A 20,108-nucleotide genomic window follows, 5' to 3' on the forward strand; every position below is an offset into this window, starting at 1 on the left:
CATGAACTTAAAGGAAAACTATACCCCTAGAACAATGTAGGTCTCTATAAAAATATATTGAATAAAACAGCTCATATGTAAAACCCGGATTCATATAAATAAACAATTTTCATAATAATATACTTTTTTAGTACTACCGTATATACTCGAGTATAAGCCGACCCGAGTATAAGCCGAGGTACCTAATTTTACCTACGAAAACTGGGAAAACTTATTGACTCTAGTATAAGCCTAGACACAACTACAGCCCTGTCTCCCAGCAGCGCACATTCTGCCAAAGCGACCCCCCCAGCGATCAACCGGACTTCTTTGCAAAGTTGATGGTGACAGAGAATTGCCAAACGGATTACTGTGTGCATTGTCCCACTGTCCCACTACCATGTGCAGAGGGTGCTGTTTGATATTGCCATCACTGTTAATTTTTCGTATAACCAACAGAGGGCGCTGTGTGATATTGCAGTCACTGTAATTCTTTCATATAACCAACAGAGGGCGCTGTGTGATATTGCAGTCACTGTTAATCTTTCATATAACCAACAGATGGCGCTGTGTGATATTGCAGTCACTGTTATTCTTTCATATAACCAACAGAGGGTGCTGTGTGATATTGCAGTCACTGTTATTCTTTAATATAACCAACAGAGGGCGCTGTGATATTGCAGTCACTGTTATTCTTTCATACAACCAACAGATGGCGCTGTGTGATATTGCAGTCACTGTTAATCTTTCATATAACCAACAGAGGGCGCTGTGATATTGCAGTCACTGTTATTCTTTCATACAACCAACAGATGGCGCTGTGTGATATTGCAGTCACTGTTATTCTTTCATACAACCAACAGATGGCACACTGTTATTCTTTCATATAACCAACAGAGGGCATTGTGGGATATTGCAGTCTCTCCCCAAGTGTACTGTTGGTATAGGAATGATTAAAAGTGACTGCAATCTCAACTACTCGGGTCTGGTACCGCTGACCCGAGTATAAGCCGAGGTAGACTTTTTCAGCACATTTTGGATGCTGAAAAACTCTGCTTATACACGGGTATATACGGTATGTGCCATTGGGTAATCCTTAATAGAAAATTGCCATTTTAAAAAATAAGGGCCATCCCTTGAGATCCTAGGATTCACAAACACATACAAACAATCCAAACAAACCATACATGCTAGGTCACATGAGCCAAATATGTCTTTTGTTTCCCATACTTCTTCCTGTTACAGTTAGAGCTGCAGTATTTCTGGTCGGGTGATCTCTGAGGCAACACACAGACTATCACGAAATGGTAGTCCAAAGCAAGAGATGTAAAAGGGCAATATTTACTTAAAGAATCTTACCGAACTGGTATACATATTTAATATGCCACTTCATTTGATATAAACTATCTGTTTAAGTATTAATTTTGGGGGTATAGTTTCCTTTAATTAGTTAAATTCAAAGTTAGATATTTGCCTCATTTGGCATTGCATTGAATAGAACATTTTTTTGTTTTGTTTTCCTGGATATGATTAGCTTACAAGCAAGCGTTGTCTGTTGCCAAGTCAGATCAAGAGAAAGCACATATTCTCACAGCCCTGGCAATAATTGAATATAATCGAGGTGAATTTGATACAGCCAAGACTTTGCTTTTCAAATGGTAAGTGCTATATGCTTCTATGCTATTACTTTGAGTCTTCTGTACTGTAAGGTATATATATATTATTTAATTTGTGTTATCCAATGAATGGAAAGGCCTTTGTGTGCACTCATCTCATAAAGCCATTAAAATCACTTCTTCCTTACAGATTTTTGAGCCATAATGATCCCAATTCCAACATTTCATATTCTGTCATCTACAACTTCTTTCATTTTCCTTCCAAGATCCCAAGCACACGCACAGCTGGTCTAAATCATCTACTAGTTCATTTCCATACACACAGTCCTTATCCCATACTTTCATCATGTCTATTTTAATCTCCCTCCTTAAAGGGATACTGTCATGGTTTTTTTCAAAATGCATCAGTTAATAGTGCTACTCCAGCAGACTTCTGCATTGAAATCCAATTCTCAAAAGAGCAAACAGATTTATTTATATTCAATTTTGAAATCTGACATGGGGATTGACATATATGTCAGTTTCCCAGCTGCTACCAGGGAGCTGTTATCTTGTGTTAGGGAGCTGTTATCTGGTTACCTTCCCATTGTTCTTTTGTTTGGCTGCTGGGGGGGGGGGGTTGATATCACTCCAACTTGCAGTACAGCAGTAAAGAGTGACTGAAGTTTATCAGAGCACAAGTCACATGACTGGGGGCAGCTGGGAAACTGACAATATGTCTAGCCCCATGTCAGATTTCAAAATTGAATATAAATAAATATATTTGGTCTTGTGAAAAATAGATTTCAGTGCAGAATTCTGCTGGAGCAGCGCTATTAACTGATCTGTTTTGAAAAAAACATGTTTCTCATGACAGTATCCCTATAAAGCACACAGGCACATCAACCCTTTTCCCACTTACAGCCCCAATCATCTTCACATATAACCTTTTCATGGTTATATATCCATTTTTCCTGTTGCTCACACACACACTTAGGACTGAACACACATAGGCTGCACCCATAGAAAGATGGCTGCCACTTCAATTTTGTTTTTCCAGCTCTGTTTTAAAGGAGCCGAGTATTGAAAGCCTGCAGTCACTGTGTGCGCTGGGACTGGCAAAACGCGATGTTACTCTCGCAACGGCCGCTCTCAATGAGCTTCTCAAGCATGTCAAGATTAAAGACAACATTTATGAAAGATGCCTCATTACTTCTGCCATATATGTACTGCAAGGCAGAAATGAGGCTGCACAGAGGCAAGCTTGTCGAGATATTCACAGGTATGTCAGTATTTCCATGGAATTGCATACAAATCAGTTTGCCGTACCTTTGACCCCAGTGACAGTGATAGGTTTATAAATTATATTGTATGGAGCTGAATTTTTATTAGACCCGTAGAAGCCTTTGGTAAGGAATCCTTCTTCTCAGCCTTTCATGCTCATCACAGTGATCTATGTGATCCTTACCATGTCTAGTTCATTACATATCAACTCAACTTGCTCTAACAATCCAATTGCTGTAACTACAATAAGAAATCGTTTCTGAGGAGCAACAGATTCCAGTTGTAGTTCTACTGATGCAAACACTCACTGGGGCTCGGTTTTCAGCACTTTGCACCTGGCCATTAACCCACAAGAACCAATCAGTAATTTGCTTTTTCTTCAGTAAGCTGAAGAAAGATAAAAAAAACAAACAAAAGTTTGATTCATTGGCAGGTTAACAGGGGTTACTGCCCAGGTACAAATTAGCTCCAGTGTTGATTAATGAGCCCCCTGTGATCGACTAATGAGAAGTGCTTAAAGCTGTCAATGGATAGTAGATTGTGCTTCTGTATAATAAAAATGTGAGGAGTAAAGCAGATAAATTCCATTGCCTGAATAATCAAAATGTCCTTAATTTATAACCCAGAATGTGATCCATAATTTATATTTTGTGCACATTTGTCAAAGACAGTTTGCACAGCAGTAAATAAGACAGCACAGTACTATTACTAAGATATATTTATCTCACTTCTCCTTGGGGGACACACAAACAATGAGGTATATATGAACTACTAGGAGGCAGGACACATCAAGACAATAAAAAATATTGAATTAAACGAATGACCTAGTAGTCCCCTATAACCCACTCATTTCTATAACTCTATTTGAGGCCTCGTGTTAATGTATTTCATTTAGTCACCCTGGAAATCCAGAGCTGTGGGCGTTCCTCTCAAGGCTGGTCCCTCAGCATGTCCCTAGAGATGCAAAGGTAAGAGTCAAGCATTGCAATTACTCTCAGCGGGTAACATATGACTCAGTACAGCGTGCAATACAGTATGTCAATTGTCATCCACACTATAATCTTAATCGGTACCATGACGAAAATAATCAGTAGGTGCATTTACCAGAAAATAATATGGTGGAACTTGTAAAGTTTTGAAGGATCAAAAGGTTTTACTTTCAGTTACTGGCAGTTTTTAAGCTTTTATGGAGAAATCCATTTCCTGGTACTTGTGACAATTTCCTTTCTGGCAACAAATATAATTCGTATCATACCTTGTAGCAGGGATTCAAGATATACGCTCAAGGTCAGATCCTCTGTTGCACAACACAAAACAGGATCAATTACCCATTATCTGAAAGGCACATTAACGGAGCCTTGTCATTGATATGAACATGCACATAAACTGTAGTTGTAGCTTAATAATTATTTGTAATAAATACGTTTTATTTTATTTTTTTATTGTTATGAAACAAATGTGTGCTTCCGCAAATAGTTACATAGTTAAATCGGGTTGAAAAAAGTCCCATTAAGTTCAACCCCTCCAAATGAAAACCCAGCATCCACACACACACTCCCATCCCTACTTCCACATAAATTATATATATTCATATCTGTACTAACTATAGAGCTTAGTATCACAATAGCCTTTGATATTATGTCTATCCAAGAAATCATCCAAGCCATTCTTAAAGGCTTTAACTGAATCAGCCATCACAACATCACCCGGCATTCCACAACCTCACTGACCTCACTGTAAAGAACCACCTACGTTGCTTCAAATGAAAGTTCTTTTCTTCTAGTCTGAAGGGTTGGCCTCCTGTACGGTGATCCTCTTTATGGGTAAAAAGTTCCCCTGCTATTTGTCTATAATGTCCTCTAATGTACTTGTAAAGTGTAATCATGTCCCCTCGCAAGCGCCTTTTTCCAGAGAAAACAATCCCAACCTTGACAGTCTACCCTCATAATTTAAGTCTTCCATCCCTCTAACCAGTTTAATTGCACGTCTCTGCACTCTCTCCAGCTCATTTATATCCCTCTTAAGGACTGGAGTCCAAAACTGCACTGCATACTCCAGATGAGGCCTCACCAGGGACCTATAAAGAGGCATAATAATGTTTTCATCCCTTGAGTTAATGCCCTTTTTTATGCAAGACAGAACTTTATTTGCTTTAGTAGCCACAGAATGACACTGCCCAGAATTAGACAACTTGTTATCTACAAAGACCCCTAGATCCTTTTCATTTAAGGAAACTCCCAACACACTGCCATTTAGTGTATAACTTGCATTTATATTATTTTTGCCAAAGTGCATAACCTTGCATTTATCAACATTGAACCTCATTTTCCAGTTTGCTGCCCAGTTTTCCCAACTTAATAGCTTAACCATGCTTTTTGTCATTGTGATTTGAAGGCTGCTAACTGACTTTCCTTATTTAGGCAACTTGTGTTTTAGAGGGGGTTGAATTACCACTGGGCTGGACAAGGTTTAGTGTCAGTTAAAAGATAAAAGTGCCATGCAGCATGCGGTCAAAGTTCTTTTAGCTATAGGACTCTATCACTTTCAATTTAAATATCAAATTTATAAGATGAAAATAATAAAGTCTATTTGCAAAACAGAATTATTAAATCTTCTGCAGTCCAGTGAATTTTATACAATAGCGACACATTCCTGTTCGACACGGTGGCTCGGATGTACTTATGGCTGATTTAACAATGAGAGTCGGAGAAAGAAAGGTGGATTAGCAGAAGCAAAATATACAGGTTCACTGATCTATTAAACTATGAATATAAAATCCTAACCTCTAATGTGGCAGAATATAACAAAGACAAACAGATATGGCCACAATCAGCTTCTGGTTTTATTCTACATTTTTAATTCTGTATAGCTTTGGCATTCTTGTTTGTATATTGTGCAGTTCATATAGATAAATGGCTGCAGTCAGAGGGCATGTTATTCTTTGTAAGCGTACTTCTTTATTTATATATATTTTAGGGTGGAGCGGTTGCTGGAACTGTGGCGTATACACTCAATATTAACCATTCAAAGGTGCGTATAGATCAGTTGTCATGACCATGTTGTTATTTATTCCCTTGTCTGCTTAGTTTCATGAAGCTTAACCTACCCTGTATCTTGTCTCTTTACAGAAGGCCCTGTTATATGCAGCAGTAAATGAACTGTCAGCTGGGGCTCTCCTTGCTGATGATCGCAAGAAAAATGCCCTAAACACTTTGCAAAGAGCAGCTCATTTCTTCCCAGGTATCTGGGGCTGCTATTGATATAGTTATTATACATCTGTTCTTTATATCAGACAAATATCTGGGTGTTGTACTACTGTCATTACTTGCATTTATATCTATCAGACCCCATTCCAGATCTTTCTTCCAGTGTAGGCAAGGCAGGGGATATACTAGCATGCTGAATGGGTCTTGTTGCTCTGTTAATCATGGATATATGAACTGTCAACAAGTACACTGTCATTATATGTTTACACTTGTGTAAAACTTACCACTATTTGACCACAATATGATGGATTTTATATAACATTTTAGAGCAATTTTAGCTTTGAAGCGTAGAAGCTTAGATACTTCTTTAATTTGTTGCATTGCTGCCCTCTGGTGTGCATTTATGAAATAACTGGTTCTTGCCCTTACACTTCTGATCAGAGAAGGGATTTCTGGTTACAAACCCTTTGGCGGCTGTTGGGCTACAGAACTTTTTGTTCTTATTAGCTGGAACTGACCGCAAATATGACATCACTCCTATATATATGTTCTTGTGGTATAAACCTGTCTTTGCTTATAGCTTGTCACCACAGTAGCATCAGCTTTTCTCTTTGTATACCTTGACGTTTGTAAATACTGTACTTGCACCTGCTTTATCTTGTTTTAACCTGACATGTATTACTATAGTGATATGTATGTTTCTGGAACACTTCGGGCAACTTTGGAAAATGCTCCGAGTTTCATCCCGCCTGCGATTTCGATTCTAGCCAGCGGGGAGGCAGTTCGGGGATATTAGTCGCCTGAAGAAGAGCCGATTTGTTGCCGGGCAACTAATCCCCCGAATCTTCTCGTCTGTCTCTGCCCTTAACCATAAGAGAAAGAGCTAGAAAAAATGAAACTCCATGTAAATGTACCCATGTGTAAATGCACATATTGACAGTCAATTTTACTGCCTCAGTGTAGAAAGCCTAAATTAACTTTTTGTTTTTAAATCCTGGACTCTGAGAGTTAAGCCTTTCTGAAATCATGTTAATTGTTTGCAGATAACCCAGCAGTTTGGGCCAGCTTAATGGCTGCCTGTGAGGCAGAGAATACAGCCTCGTATCTTAATAAGAAGAGTAACAAGAAAACTGACCTGAGTCTGACTTTCCTGGCCTCTGTGAAATCCAAGAGTAAGTACTGTATAGTGACAGATGCAAGCCCTACTATAAATGCAATTAAAAATTATAGAAAAAGAAAGAAAGCAAACCCTATCCATTCAATTTTGCTTCTGCTGACTTACTTTTTATCTTACAGCTGAAGGTATGAAGGCTGTTCCTGCTAGTTACACACAGACACTGAGGAGCTGGTCATTGTGTCAGGCAATTTGTGCTTTAAAGGATCAAGGTCGAATTTCAGAAGCAGAAGCTCTGTGCACGAAGGTATTGTGTTAGGCTGTGAGACACCATTTTTTTTTCACAAATACGTTTATTAGTTAATATTTGTAAATATGATTTTTAATACAACTTCCTGCAATTGACAGCAGAGGGCAAAGCTCTATTTTGGAAGTATATACACATACAGCAACTTCATAGGATTATCATAGGTCTTATGTACAAACAAATACAACATTACATAGGCTTTATGTCTTGTACACATACATTTCATATGGATTAAATATACCATTACTTAGGGTTTATATATCTACATATACAGAAACATTATATAGAGTACACAAATGCTGCAACATTGTATGGGGTTAAGATACATATTCATACACTTACTGCTTTCTGCAGGCCGAGAAATAAAAAAAAAAAAGCTTTGTCAAACTGCTGCATCACATTGTTGGGGAACGGCTCTTGAGAAGTTACCCGGAGGGGGGCAGAAAGAAGGGCAAATTTAAATAGTTTTCAAAAGGGCCTCATGGACACTTTGAAACCATCCTGTCCACTAAAGGTCACAAATCTGTGGGTGAAGTTTGTCTACACAAACTTTCCCTCCACAAGATCAACACAGTATTTATTATTTACATAGTGCTGATAAATTTACTCAGTGCTGTGTGATATATAAATCATCACTTTTCACTATACTTTCCATTCCTCTGCGTCTCCATACATGCCACTCACCTTCCACTCCAATCTTTGTTTCTTCTTTCATCACTTAAGGTGGCCATACACGGATAGATCCGCTCGTTTGGCGATGTCGCCAAACGAGCGGATCTCCCTCCGATATGCCCACCTTGAGGTGGGCAATGTCGGGCTGATCCGATCGTGGGCCCTAGGGCCCAACGATCGGATCCTAGCATTCGCCAAACGGGCGGTCGGATCGCGGGACCGCATCAACGAACAGATGCGGCCGCGATCCGACGGGATTTTTAACCCCATCCGATCGAGATCTGGCCGACTTTCGGCCAGATCTCGATCGGGGAAGCCCGTCGGGGGCCCCCATACACGGGCCAATAAGCTGCCGACTTGGTCTGTCGGCAGCTTTTATCGGCCCGTGTATGGCCACCTTTAGTGTATCAACCCAGCTCGGCCATCTTCAGACCTTCCACCCTGCTTACTGTGCCTCGTTCCCACCTACAGTTGTTTCTCCTTTCCTCCCTTATACCTGTGTGATGCCTCTGTTAACATTCAGAGTTCTTATTTATCTCTTAAACACACCCTTCCATTCCTGCATTTATCTTCTCCTTGGAAAGGCACCAGAGTAGATAAACATGTTGTACATTTTAGGGGTTCGGGTATCCATTCGTATGATCACAGTACGAATAAAACATATCTTGGTTTACATCTTTTTGCAGAGCATTCAAAACTGTCCAGACCAGACACCCTTCTTTCTGCTTTTAAGACAAATTCAGTGCAAACAGCTCCAGTCCCAAGCGCAGATTTCTGAACCTGTTTTAGAAGAACTGAAGAAAACAGTCTTGTCTAATTTCACTTCACACAATGCCTGGCATGTAAGTACTAATATGCTGACCTACCCAATCCACAGCTTCCCTGCAAGGGAGACCGATTAGTAACGCAGTGAAGGGTTAAGGCATTATACATTTTCACTACCTGTTTATTCCATACATGGAACCCATTAAATATTGGGCAAAAATTACTCTAGGGATTTTATGATTACATGAAGCTGGGTACAATTGAAGTCAATCTTTATTTGGTTAGTGTTCAGTTTTTGTCCAATGGCAATTTTAAGTCCCTAGTGCTATCAGGGAAAACCTAAGCTATTGTGTGTCATCCTCTGTCACTTATTATTAATAGCAACCTATCTGCCTATGGAAGATGCTGTCAGCCAGGGATCATTCCTGGATGCACAGTTCAGAGTTGCAGAGTGATCCCTAACTGACCGCGTTGGATATTAGCTGTATTTCCTAGCTTAGAAACAATCACTGTAGAAAAAAAAGTAAGCTCCACTGAACTCTTTATCTTTAATATTGGTCAGTATTCCTGTATAATATGTATGTTTGATGTATATACCCTTCAGCTGTACAATGCTGCCGTGTATGTTGCTATTTTATAAATACATGGTAATAATATTAGACAGGAATTTTTAGCAGCCATTGTTGATGCAATGTCTGCTTGGAAAAAAAACTCAAACTTGCTTTAATGCTAAAGATACACTTCTCATTGACTTCTGTGGCATCCCAATAGGTCTTAGGTGATGTCATTTTGCTTACAAATTATTTTCCTATTGAAAAATCTTAACTGAATTGCGGTAAGTAAAACTTGAATAAAGTCAATATATTGAGGTTTTTTCCCCAGTGATCTCCACAAATCGCAGAGAAAAATTCTCACTCAAAAAATAATAGATTTGGCCTTAAGTGTTAAGGGGAAAAGTGGAATCATTGGGGGGATGCCAAAAGTTAGGCACCCCCAGTTATTGTATTCAATTACCTGATACCCAGTGACCACCACAGAGTGAACCTTATGCACTGTAGAGTGAAAAGATTAACTTTAGCCAGCCTTTTCACTTTACTGTGCATGCGCCAGCCCCAGGGCAATGAAGAAAGAAGAAGCAGAAGAAGAGGATCTGTAGTGCATGTTGAGAAGAACCCAAGACCAGGGCAGTTTTCTACTAACAGGATGACTAGCTTAGGGTAAACGGTAAATAATTACAACCACTGGGGGGTGCCTAACTTATGGCACCCACCAGCGATTTCACCTTTACTTCATTTTTAAAAGGGAGCTATTGTGAAAATGAAAATATTATATAAGCTATATAAGCTTTCTAAATATAATCAATTAAATATTCTGCATCATTATTGAAATCAAGTTTATGTTCACTATCCCTCTCTCAGCATCTATTTCTCTTCATTCCAACTGATTCCACTACAAACAAAATCTAACAAAATAACTGCCTTTTGCACAAATTCTGCACGTAGAGAGACAGAATTTCTTGTGATTTTAATAGAGTGAGCTCTGATATGTCTTCTAGGCAAAAGGAGCCCCTCCTATTAGATATATTGGATCATTCATCTGACACCCAATGAATACAGAATGAAGAGAAACAGATGCTGAGAGAGGGATAGTGCGTATCTTGTCGGCGCTATATAAATAAATGATGACGATGAAAGACTTGATTATTTCAGAAAACTTCTTATTTCACTATACTAAAGCTTATATTAAATTTTCATTTCCACGATAGTTCCCCTTTCACGTTGAGAGCATATCTTCAAAAACAAGTTTTACTATAGCACAATCAGTTTAGTATAGACCAACATATTTATATTATCATAAGGGCAGTCTTGGTAATGTCCAGCACAAATTGCTCCCTAATGACTTCTGTTAAAGGGGACCCTTTACCCAAAAAAATTATTCAAAATCCATCACATTAGTCAAGCAAAATGTACTTTAATTACACTATATAAATTATTTGAATCTTGTTTCCTTCAGTCCTTCCAAATTATAGCAAGCAGGCAGGAGCCATTTTTGTGGACACTGTTATTAAGGCAAGCCTTGCATCATCTCAGAATCTTGTTTGTGCAACAGAATGGGGGACCTGATGTCCATCCCCATGCCCTGGCTACACAATTAAATGGTAAAGAGAATATGTGGAGAGCAGTGACATCTAGGAAGCGCTGAAAGTTAAAGTAATTGACTGCCCCGCGAGCGTCAGACAATATTTGATTGACAGCTGAGATTTTTAAATGAGCTTACAACAGCTATGAATGCTTTAATAAAAAAATAGAAATTGGATTTTATTTTTAATTTGAAAATGACTTTTATTATACAGATTTTTGTGTCTGGGTGACAGGTCCACTTTAAATAAAAACAATCTATAAGTGAAGGAAGGTGACTATTAGAGGCAGCCTGCCATGGTGAAGTACGTCTGCTCAAAAACTGCATTTCTTGGAATGGAAAAAGGTGCACCTCTGGACGCAGCCTTGGCATTTCAGTAGGGCAAGTGCAAAGAACTTTTGAGTCTTGCCCTATTTTTAAAAAAGTAATAAGTACTGCAGGGAGTAAAACGGCCTCATAATGCTGTATACAATATAACATTATTGTTTTGGCACCTCTGGTAGCAGATCGATGTGATACTGAATATCTGTAAGCTGGTTGTCCTGCCAGGATGTGGGTTTATTTATTCCGTGAGCTATTGCGTTTCTGTCATTTGCAGTTAATTGGTTTAACGATGCTGAGTAATAATGCTGCTGCCACCAACCGTGAATTTATTTAGGGAAATGCCAAACCCAATTTGAAACTTTAATTGCAGTGGCTCGCTGAGGTGTATCAGTCCTTGGGGATGATGATGGATGCAGAGATGTGCTACAGGAAAAGTTTACAGTTGGCATCACAGCAAGGCAACTGGAATGGGAAACTCTCCAGCCTGCTGCGATTAGCCCTCCTTGCGCTCAAGGTTTGCATGGTAAGTCACTGACCTAGTCCCAGCAAAAATGTATGCTGCCACATAATGTGGGAAGCAAAAAATGTGTCATTGTCATTAGACTCAAGGAGCTGATCTTAGTAGCAAAAATGGTTCTGCAGGGATTGGCATTTGCAGATTATATTTGTTCCTACTTATTAATTGTGGGCTTTTGTATAGTTTATATAGTGAATAATGTACTTCCTATTGTAAAATATAGGGATATTATAGGTCACTTAGGAATTCCATGACCCTATAAAAAGCACAAGGCTTCATTAAGCACCAATTATAACTGATGACACCGCATAGCACTCTTAATAAGGATATAATTTACAGGATATTCATGGCTTTTGTGTATTATACAGTTATAGGATCCGTTATCCGGAAACCGGTAACCCAGAAAGCTCCAATTACTTAAAGGCTGTCTCCCATAGACTGGAATGTATGGCCCGCTCACACACCCTGGCTTTCTGTAGATATCGCCTGGTGCACGGGATGGAGGGGTCGGCACCCTCCCGGATATACAGTTCCAAGAAAATCACTGGACTCACAGCTGATTCAAGTAGGGAAAACCCTTGAGTGTTTATTTGCAGTTGTACAACGTTTTGAGGTAGTACCCTTTTGTCAAGCATGCTTGACAAAGGGGTACTACCCCGAAACGTTGCACAACTACAAATAAGCACGCAAGGATTTTTCTCTGCTTGAATCAGCTGTGAGTCCAGTGATTTTCTTGGAACTGTCTCCCATTGACTCCATTTATCTAAATAATCCAATTTTTATAAATTATTTCCTTTTTCTCTGTAATATTAAAACAGTACCTTGTACTTGATGCAAACTAAGATATAATTAATCCTCATTGGAAGCATAACCAGCCTATTGGGTTTATTTAATGTTTACATGATTATCTTGTAGACTTATGGTATGAAGATTCAAATTACAGAAAGATCCATTATGTGGAAAACCCCAGGTCCCAAACATTCAGGATAACAGGTCCCAAACCTGTAATTGTCATCCATTTGTGTTTGTATTTGTTTTTTTCACCGCATCCAGTTTTGGTACTCTTGGATTGCTATGTCTAGGATAAATACAGTTTTGTAAACCTCTACTTCTATCTTACTCTTTCCTTCCCAGTCATCCGTTTTAAAGGAAAATATCAGTAAAATAGGAAAATAAAAAAATCTCATTAAAAAAAGTACTAATAGCATGAATTTTTTTTTCTCTTTTGTTGTAGGCTAAGATTCCTGATAGTCGATGGCCAGGACTTTTACAGGAGGCTACTAGTGAGGTGCTAAAAATGACATTTTGTCCTCTAGCGGTTCTTCTTCAGGGAATTCTCCAGTTCAGTACAAAAGGCTCAAGGTAAGCAGGAAAATGGCAAAACACGTGTGTGTGCATTTGATTAGAACCCCTTTCACCCTAGCAGAAATTGTTTAACATTTTTAAGCAGTAAATGTGCATGGTTAAATGAGACACGCCTGTTTATAATTGGAATGCTGTAAATCACTGTGTCCAGATTTCCCAGATACATGTAAACACTTTGCTCGTGTGCGTGCGTATTAATCAAATGGGTGTAAGGTTTAGGTGACAGGCTTCTAGGCTTCCTTGCTGCATTTGTCATGTTTATTTGTACAGTGGGGGGGGGGGCATGTATCAGATAATGGTTAGCTTGGCACTATTGCACTGCAGCATTGGTAAATAAACCAAATTCGGGCAACTTATTTTGGATGTTACAAACAGCCCAATAGTTCTGGGTATTTTGAAGTGATTTATGACCCCAATTAGAATTACACAGTCTGGTAGAAATATTCAGTAAACAGTTCAATACAGCTGAACAATTTTCTCTGCCTTACCCAGTGTTATAAGTTAAATTGCTAACATTACTTAAAAGAACCAGATTTAAAGTGTGGGAGGCAAATTGTCACAATCTGTATGGTAAAATCACTGAGGGCTGCTTGGAGGACAACACTCTTAGCAACAGTAGAGCCCTGCAAGATCCGGTCTTCCCGACACCCTTTTGGGGCCCCAGAACTTTCTGCTGTGGAGCGACAGGGAAGACATGAACACGACAGAGTTAAAATCAAAGCATGGTACCGACAATGGTTAGACAGGGTTGTTATCAAAACATGCAAGGAATTACAACAAGCAGTCAATAACTAGGGGATCAAAAATCAGGAGCAAAGACTTTGGCAGGGATTGTATACCCAGAGCCAGTTTAAGCAGTGGAAGAGGGGCCAGGAAATGTTTATATTTTTCAAATTTGGCTCAACTGGTGATGTTATCACACACAACTGCATGTGTGCACATTTGGCCATGCCATGATGTCATAATGTGCACAGTTGCAAAACCGACGCAGAAGGACCCTGGGACTGGCACACCAAGAGGTAGGAGGGGCCCGGTCTCCTGGAACAAATTAAGGAAATGCACACTATATAGTACCAATGCATTCATGTCAACTCATGTCAACTCTTATTGTCTTTTTGGCTCTTTGGTGCAGCTGATGCCCTAGAATATTCTGAGATAGAGCTTGCATTATTTCTGCACTACATAGTATTTTCTATTTAAAATGTACTTACTTTCATGTAGTATGGCTTTCTGGCCCAGTCATGGATTATTTAGATGTTCATTAAATTTTTAGATGTTATAGGCTGGCCTATAAAAGCAACTTTTCATTTGGTCTTCAGTATTTATTTGGTATGATTTCCAACCAGCGCCTGAAAATGCTGCTTGGTTCTTGGGGTCACTGACCCTGGCAACCAAAAAAACCCCACAAGTAAGGCGTTCATTTTATTCTTTTTATTATTTTATATTGCATATATTTTTGTTCAGACCCTCTGCTATTCAGATTGCATTCTGACTTCTGAACTGCTTCCTGGTTGCTAGTGTAGTTAAGCATTTGCATACAGGTAGAAGTTGACCTTCCAAGCCAGATGGCTGCCCAGAAAAAAAGCAGATAAAATAAAAAATAGAGTCCCAATTGTTAATTGCCTTCGAATATTGCTTTCTTACTCAAACCTTATTTTAAGGTGAACCACCTTTATACTTTCAGCTATAATAACCATTCTATGAGTGGTGTGAAGCTATGACTCTATGACTAAAGGAATTAACAATAGGAGATACTTGCCAGACTGGCCCAAAGGTTGGTGCTATAAGGCTGTTTCCCTAACAGGTCATGAAAAATTTGTCTACACAAACCTGGCCAAAATGCACTTTTCTTATTGGGTTTTATAAATAAATCTGAAAGGAGGCAGGAGGTAGGGTTGAATAATCACCTCTTTGATAACCTAACGAACTCCCACATTCATCAGATGTAGGAAAACAGGAGTTTGGAAACTACCTTCAAAGATACCCACTGCCCAAAGGGCTCCACTGCTCCGTGGTGTAATATGACCAATAAAATATTTATTAAAGGTCAAATTGTAAATTAGAATTTGATCAAATATTAGACATTCACACTTTTTCTTAACTAACCTCCCAGTCGAATTGTGAGTATATTTGAATTTATTAAAGTAAAAAAAAAATTCACGTGAATTCGAAGTTCGACCTCTTGGCCTCTTGGTATATAGGTTTTCAAACCCATATATTAGGGTTGGTGTAATACCTTTGCAGCTACAGTACTGTAAGTATACAGCTCACTGTACACAGGAATGATCCTGCAGTGGGGTTAGGACTATGTAGTCAGCAGAAAATAGTATATGTGCTTTCCTGTCCCAGTGACCTCAGTGATATTATTATTATTATTGCATGCCATAGCCTGCTTAACATGTTATCTTCCTTTTATATCTCCCCCAGGAAAACCCGCCAGCTACTTGAGAAAGTGGTGTATCAAAGTGGCTGCAGTGATACCATAGCATTTGTTGCCCGCTGGTATCTCTTGAGGCATCTGCATGGCAAAAATGATGATCAGTTAGTGGAGGTAAGATGGTGTTCTTAGATTTTCATTGTTCCCAATGTCTCCCTTATGTAAAAATTAGTTGTCAGTAATGTGTTGTACTAGGCAGTTTGAAGATATTCCCTCTTACCGGCTGACAGCTATTCACAACAATTTTTCTGGCAACCGACCCGTCGGAGCCCGTTGCTCCTCATTGTAATCCAATCATACCCCAATATAGCCCTGCCGTGAGTGGGCATATCGGGGAAAGATCTGCTCATTTGTCAATGTCACCAGACAAGCGGATCTCTTTGTGTATGGACAGCTTTAAGGCATTTGTCAAATAGAAATCTGTAATTTCATGCTGGCAAGCACTACCAAGTGTTTCATACAATCTCACCATATTTCATTGGCCTTAAAGAGATTATACCAAAGGTATATGATTTGGTATAATCTCTTTAAGGGCAATGAAACATGGTGAGATTGTATGAAACACAAACGAGCGGATCTTTCCCCGATATGACCACCAATGGCAGGGTTATATCGGGGTAACCCGAACATTCTGCCCTAGGGCTGAATGATCAGATTACAATGAGGAGCTCCGATGGGTCGGTCACCGGCAAAAATTAAACCTTCCCGATCGATATCGTGGCCAGATATCGATTGGGAAGACCCGTCGGTAAAATGCCGAACCTCCTTTAACAATTTTGTTGATTGAAAAACCCTTGTATTATATTATTATAATCTTTTTCTATGCTCTTGTCTTGGACATTTAAATCAATTGGTTTTTGCTTTTTTGGGGGGTTCTACAGGTGCTGCTAGATAATGCCAAAGCCCATGGAGACACCAGAATAATAGATCTGCACAAGCAACTGACCGAATCATCATAATTTCTCATGTTTTTATGTCGGCTAGAATCGGGAGAGGCTTGGCTTTGAAGCCGAACTGGATTCTTTTACAGATGTTCTTATGAATTAAAAGGAACAGTACAGAAAAATAAAAGTTGCACTTATATGAAATCATACAGCGTGCTTTGATACTCACATATATATGTGTACGTAATTGAAATGACTTGGTCCTTATGGGGGAATACTTTCTACATGCTGCATCATAAACTCTTTCACATAAGCTTTTTAATTTATAAACCCGTTCACTTTAAAGCAAGAAATTATAAAACAATACCTTACACTAAAAACAGCTAATTATGCATTTCCATCTGGCACTGTATATTTTTGAAGAAATAATATTTGCTGCTTAGTACGGATATACATTTGGACTGGTTGCATAAAAAACACAGTTCATGGACAAACCTTTGGTCTGATTCCAGCTACACTACATCTTGTAGTAAAGGAACTAGGATACAGGTACAGGTATGAGACCTGTTCTCCAGAATGTTTGGCACCTGGGGTTTTCTGGATAACGGATCCTTCTGTAGTTTCATACCTTAAGTCTACTAGGAAATAATTTAAACATTAAATAAACCCAATAGGATTGAATTTAGTTGGGATTAAGGTTCAATGTTATTATAAAGAAAAAGGATTATTTGGATAAAATTGAGTCTATGGGAGATGGCCATCCCATAATTGTGAGCTTTTTGGAGAACGGGTTTCCAGATAATGGATCCCATATCTGTACTCCTTTTCTACTCAGCTGAAATTCAGATGAAACTGAATTTGGGATTTGCGGTATCTACTTTATCCGTAACTAAAATGAAAACATTTTTGTCTATAAGGCCTTTTGCCTTGTACCATACTCTGATTTCCTTTCTTCATATGTTTGTGGGCACATGTCTGCCAGCAATATGCACTGGGCTTAGCCTTTCCAGTATGAGAATGTAATGGATTTTAGGCGCCAAGTTGTTGTGCAGTACAATGCTGGAGCTACACTTATCCCATTAAAAAAATAAATATATCATGGAAACCATTAGTGCACATCCATACTTACTTTTAGCTAATGTTATAATGCAACTTCTGTTCATAGAAACCTCAGTCCTCCCATGGGATAAGACACATCATGGACTTGTCAGTAAGTCGGGAGGCTTGAGTGAAAGGGCTAACTCATCATTCTGTGCTCAGATTATGTATAAGTATGTGTGTGCAATATTCCGCTAATCTACACTTTAGGATGTCTGTAATGAATGTGCACTAATGTTTTATGCCTATGGAACACCTTGTTTTCAGTACTTTGTTTTACCCTCACTTTTTTTGTTTAATACAGACCAAAAGATTAGTAGCTGCTTCTTTTTACCAGCTAAAAATATATTTATTTTTCCCTATGGGAGTAAAATCAACTTGTGCACTTAATTTGCACCTGAATGTGAGAGTAACAGGCACTTCTGAGATCTGAGTAAAAGGCATTGTGCTTCAACTAACACTGATTTGTGGTTCTGTAGCCAAGAGCCCCAGACAGACCCAGATTTTCTGGATAGTGCCTTGCAAGAGAAGGTATGCTTCTTAATGAGAACGGTACCGTTAATAGTTTCTTGTAAAACACAAGTGAGGAGGGGGGCATGAACAGGCAGAAGATATCTTACAAAGAGCTTTATATGTTTGTATATATACAGATATGGGACCTGTTTTACAGAATGTTCGGGACCTGGAGTTTTTCCAGATAATGGATCTTTACATAATCTGGATCTTCACCCCTTAAATCTACTAGAAAATCACATAAACATTAAAATAACTCAAAAGTTTTGTTTCCAATAAGGTTTCATTATATGTTATCAAGTTGGGATCAAGTACAAGACACTGTTTAATTACTGCAGAGAAATTATAAATAATGTTGAAAAAATGTGTATTATTTGGTTAAAATGAAGTCTATGGGAGGTGCCCCCATCTGTAATTTGGAGCTTTCTGGATATGGGTTTCCGGATAACGGATTCCATACATAGATTAACCTCGGTTAACAAGTTATCCAGCAATAACATATTCTAAACATCTTAAATGGGCACCTTTCTGCTACTTACCGTATTAAGAAATGCAAAGATTTTACTTATTATGAAACTACTAAATGTGTATCCAGTGTGGGGTCCCTTTTTAGCACTGTTGGTGAATAAGGATATGCTTAATCATTATAGTATACATATATTTTATTCCAAAAAACAATTCGCTTTATATTATATAATATAAAATTGCATTAAACAGAGTATCTAGACAATCTGGGCTCATTTACTGTAACAATATATTTGGTTGCCAGGAGTTCCTGTCTTGGCCAATATCAGTAAATGGGTTTGAGCAGATTAAAACAAATGCTACTGAATATTCATATGAATTGGTTTATACGATTTATAAATGTGTTCTTGCTACTGTAAAGTGTGAGCAAGAAAGTTACAGGTGCGTGTGCTCTAATACTGGATATGTTCTACCCTCTAATTCCCAGAATGATGCATCCAGTCTGTGCGGAAAATCATTATTTTGGAGACAACTTAAAGCAAGAAGTTCTGTCTATAATTTCCAATTCTTCACACCACAGAGAATTTAGAGAGAGTTGTCCAACCTGCATGTTTAAAGCCATTGCATTGGAGAGATACAAGTATAGAAATACAAGCCGTGTTATGGCTTAATGTTAGGATTCGAGGGAAATCTTACATATCCTTTAATTCTACAATATTGCGCCGTAATTGCTTGATGTCTCTATGGACTTTCTTGGTTTCCAGGGTCACCTTTGTCTCTTGTATTTGTTGAAGAGAATTTAGAGATTCTTGGATTGACTGAAATCCTAATTCGGACAAAAATAAATGGTTGTAAGATATTACAGATCCTTGAATTAAATAAGACATAATAAACCGTAGGAATAAAAGTATGAATTCGATGGCCAACGTCCTCTTATGTCAATATGCCCCATCTGCTGTTAGCCTTAGAACTTACTCTGTGAGAATAACTGCATAGTTGTATTTAAACAGAAGAATGAGAGCTGCCATGATTTGTTCATCGGCAAAGGTATTCTCCAATACATTCTCCAATACATTTAATTGTTCAATCCAATAATATAAACCATTTCAGGTAAGGTTTATCGAAACACATAAAGGGTTATGGTTAGTTTGCCCAGGAGCAGTAACCCATAGCAACCAATCACCAGGTAGAATTTCCTGATTACCTGTTTGAAAACAAACATCCTATTGGTTGCAATGGGTCAGGGTTTGGCCTAATCCAGGATTCGGGGCATCCCTAGTTTGAACCCATTTTTGTGCACTATGTACACAGCCCTGGACTTTGTAAATTAGCAGATAGATAAGTCATCTGTAAACATGCCTGTAATGTATTTGCATCTGAAAATACTGAAATTAAAGGGGTTATTTATCAAAGGTCCAGTTTGTGAGCTGTTTTTATACCTCAA

At 38.6% G+C, this 20,108-nt stretch overlaps 2 protein-coding genes across 4 annotated transcripts in view; one reads left to right on the forward strand and one right to left on the reverse strand.

Moving 5' to 3' along the window:
- The window catches only part of ttc37.L (tetratricopeptide repeat domain 37 L homeolog), a 61,672-nt gene extending 44,880 nt beyond the window's left edge, over positions 1-16,792 (forward strand). For all 3 annotated transcript variants that reach the window (XM_041580877.1, NM_001093102.1, XM_041580878.1), the window contains 12 exon segments: positions 1,514-1,637; positions 2,635-2,856; positions 3,754-3,826; positions 5,835-5,888; positions 5,987-6,098; positions 7,108-7,236; positions 7,361-7,485; positions 8,844-8,999; positions 11,756-11,908; positions 13,137-13,264; positions 15,695-15,818; positions 16,586-16,792. In XM_041580877.1, the coding sequence (XP_041436811.1) occupies positions 1,514-1,637; positions 2,635-2,856; positions 3,754-3,826; positions 5,835-5,888; positions 5,987-6,098; positions 7,108-7,236; positions 7,361-7,485; positions 8,844-8,999; positions 11,756-11,908; positions 13,137-13,264; positions 15,695-15,818; positions 16,586-16,663 (1,478 nt within the window). In that variant the 3' untranslated portion in view covers positions 16,664-16,792.
- A 2,054-nt stretch (positions 16,793-18,846) lies between these two features.
- The window catches only part of fam81b.L (family with sequence similarity 81 member B L homeolog), a 28,734-nt gene continuing 27,472 nt past the window's right edge, over positions 18,847-20,108 (reverse strand). The window contains exon 9 of the mRNA XM_018264592.2: positions 18,847-19,490. Within this exon, the coding sequence (XP_018120081.1) occupies positions 19,357-19,490 (134 nt within the window). The 3' untranslated portion in view covers positions 18,847-19,356. The remainder of the gene's footprint in view (positions 19,491-20,108) is intronic.

Source organism: Xenopus laevis, chromosome 1L (genome assembly GCF_017654675.1).
Source record: "Xenopus laevis strain J_2021 chromosome 1L, Xenopus_laevis_v10.1, whole genome shotgun sequence".
In the NCBI taxonomy this organism is placed as follows: Eukaryota; Metazoa; Chordata; class Amphibia; order Anura; family Pipidae; genus Xenopus; species Xenopus laevis.